Source organism: Colossoma macropomum, unplaced genomic scaffold, assembly GCF_904425465.1.
Source record: "Colossoma macropomum unplaced genomic scaffold, Colossoma_macropomum, whole genome shotgun sequence".
Taxonomy (NCBI): Eukaryota; Metazoa; Chordata; class Actinopteri; order Characiformes; family Serrasalmidae; genus Colossoma; species Colossoma macropomum.
Window position 1 is genome coordinate 6,498,275 of NW_023494788.1, and position 1,854 is coordinate 6,500,128.

Below are 1,854 nucleotides of genomic sequence, written 5' to 3' on the forward strand. Positions count from 1 at the left end.
TGTTATCTAAACATTCCCAGACCTTAGACCTTTCCTTAACCATTCTCAAACCTCCCCATAGCCATTCCTAAACCGCTTTGTCATTCCCAAACTTTTACCCAATATTCACAAACCTTTCTCTAACCATTCCCAAACTTGTCCCCAGTTATTTCCAAACTTTTCCCTAACCATTCCCAAACATCTCTCCATGAAACGGTTATGCTAAACACAACATTGTGCATCATCCTTATCTCAGATCTACTCGGTTTCTGTGGTTCTGCTGATGTGTCTGTGCTCACCGTGATCAGCGTCTGCAGTGCTGCTGTCTTACTCTTAATACTGAGACAATGGAAATGGTTCATTTGCATCACTTTATTGTGTAATATGAATCCACAGCATTAAAAAAGCATTGATAATATTCAAAGCAAGCAATACATGCACTGTTAAAAAATAATGTGAATATAGGAGCGTATCAACTTTCCAGGCATTCTCTGTTGTGCATTTCTTTATGTGAAAGCTTCAGCTCAGCAATCTGGTCTTCAATTAAGACTCTAGGAAACCTTCTTGCTTGCAGAGTTTGGCCTTACGTGTTGTAACCCTGAAAGACACAGATAACACAGTCAGTCACTGCTGTGGAGGCTTAGAACTGACCTCATTTACCTTTCAGTCAAGAGAGTCTCATCTATATATTCAATAGCGAATCGGATGTAAAATGTATTTCTAGCACCAGATTAAACAGTAACTCTCATGTATGTATCTTCTAAAGGTAGATACTCACACATAGCCTGGCTTTGGGCACTCAGATGGTGTTTTTTCAACTTTTACGATTAGTTTGGGTGGAATTTTAGCCTTGAAGAAGCTGAAACAGCACTGAACAGGATGACCTGTGGAATCTGTGCCATAAGCTGAGAAGGAAGAGCAGAAAATAGTTTTGGCTTATATTTTTAATTACTGTGAAAACCAACCTGCTTTTATCATCTCGGCTAACCACAAACGTAAGTGTTTAAGAGAAACTGGGGAGAGTAAAATGATGATGTATTTTCTAATACTATACACCTTAATCATCTTTGTTATTATTATTATTTTTATTGTATAACTAGTTATTATTAGCAGTTATTATCAATAACATAGTTACTTATTATTGGGATATATGTGTTATTCTGTTCCTGCGTCTGCGTGTAAAGCTACAAAAATGTTAGAAACTCACTGCCAGCGTCTGAGGAGACGGTCATCAGCAGGACCAGCCCCAGCACCAAACACACACAGCTCATCTTCATCTCCATCTTCTCTGCAGGTTCTGTTTCTCTGGTGCTATCTCAAGTTTGATCTGGTAATGCTCAGCCTCTCTTTCTTTTTAAATTCACTTTAGCCCGAAATCTGCATTTAAGAATAGGTGGCTCTGACCCCTCCCCTCACCCCATTCACCCACTTCCTTTCAGAGCGCAGAGCAGAAACTTTAGTGTGAAGATGAGCCATGATAAGACGTCTAATGTGTGAATGCAGTGCATGAGTCATCACAGTTACTGGAAACCTGCAAATCATTCTGTTCTTTTTCTACTAACTAATAAATGCATTGCTCTCTAAATTCAGTAAATTAACCGATATGATTAACCAATTAACTGCTTTAATTAACCCAATTAACTGCTTTGAAACCCCATCAAAACTCATACATGTGTTTAAGGGTTTTCTTTTTTACCACATGGAACATGCTTTCCTATCTATTTGGGTTCCTGCCCCTATGACCTAAGACTGTACAAGTGCCCTCTTGGCTGGTGTGTATATTTTACACTTTTCAAGATCCATTTCAGCAGGTCGATGCTCATCTTGGCTTGGGTACTTTGACATTCAACGCTCTTGGGTGCACCCTCTGGTGCA

General features: G+C 39.3%; 1 protein-coding gene across 1 annotated transcript; it reads right to left on the reverse strand.

Moving 5' to 3' along the window:
- Nucleotides 1-331: 331 nt before the first annotated feature.
- LOC118806659 (C-C motif chemokine 3-like) lies at nt 332-1,348 on the reverse strand. The gene is made up of 3 exons (XM_036568162.1): nt 1,187-1,348; nt 758-884; nt 332-577 (listed from the first exon to the last, which is right to left on the reverse strand). Exons 1-3 carry the CDS (start codon nt 1,260-1,262, stop codon nt 523-525), a joined length of 258 nt encoding a protein of 85 aa, XP_036424055.1. The 5' UTR covers nt 1,263-1,348; the 3' UTR covers nt 332-522.
- Nucleotides 1,349-1,854: the final 506 nt, after the last annotated feature.

Bases quoted from the DNA above. Each gene is read 5' to 3' on its own strand.
- LOC118806659 (XM_036568162.1), bottom strand. From the start codon at position 1,262: ATGGAGATGAAGATGAGCTGTGTGTGTTTGGTGCTGGGGCTGGTCCTG. The intron at 885-1,186 runs GTGAGTTTCTAA...CTTCCTTCTCAG, and splicing joins CGTCTCCTCAGACGCTGGCA to CTTATGGCACAGATTCCACA. The intron at 578-757 runs GTGAGTATCTAC...TGTGTCTTTCAG, and splicing joins TGCCCAAAGCCAGGCTATGT to GGTTACAACACGTAAGGCCA.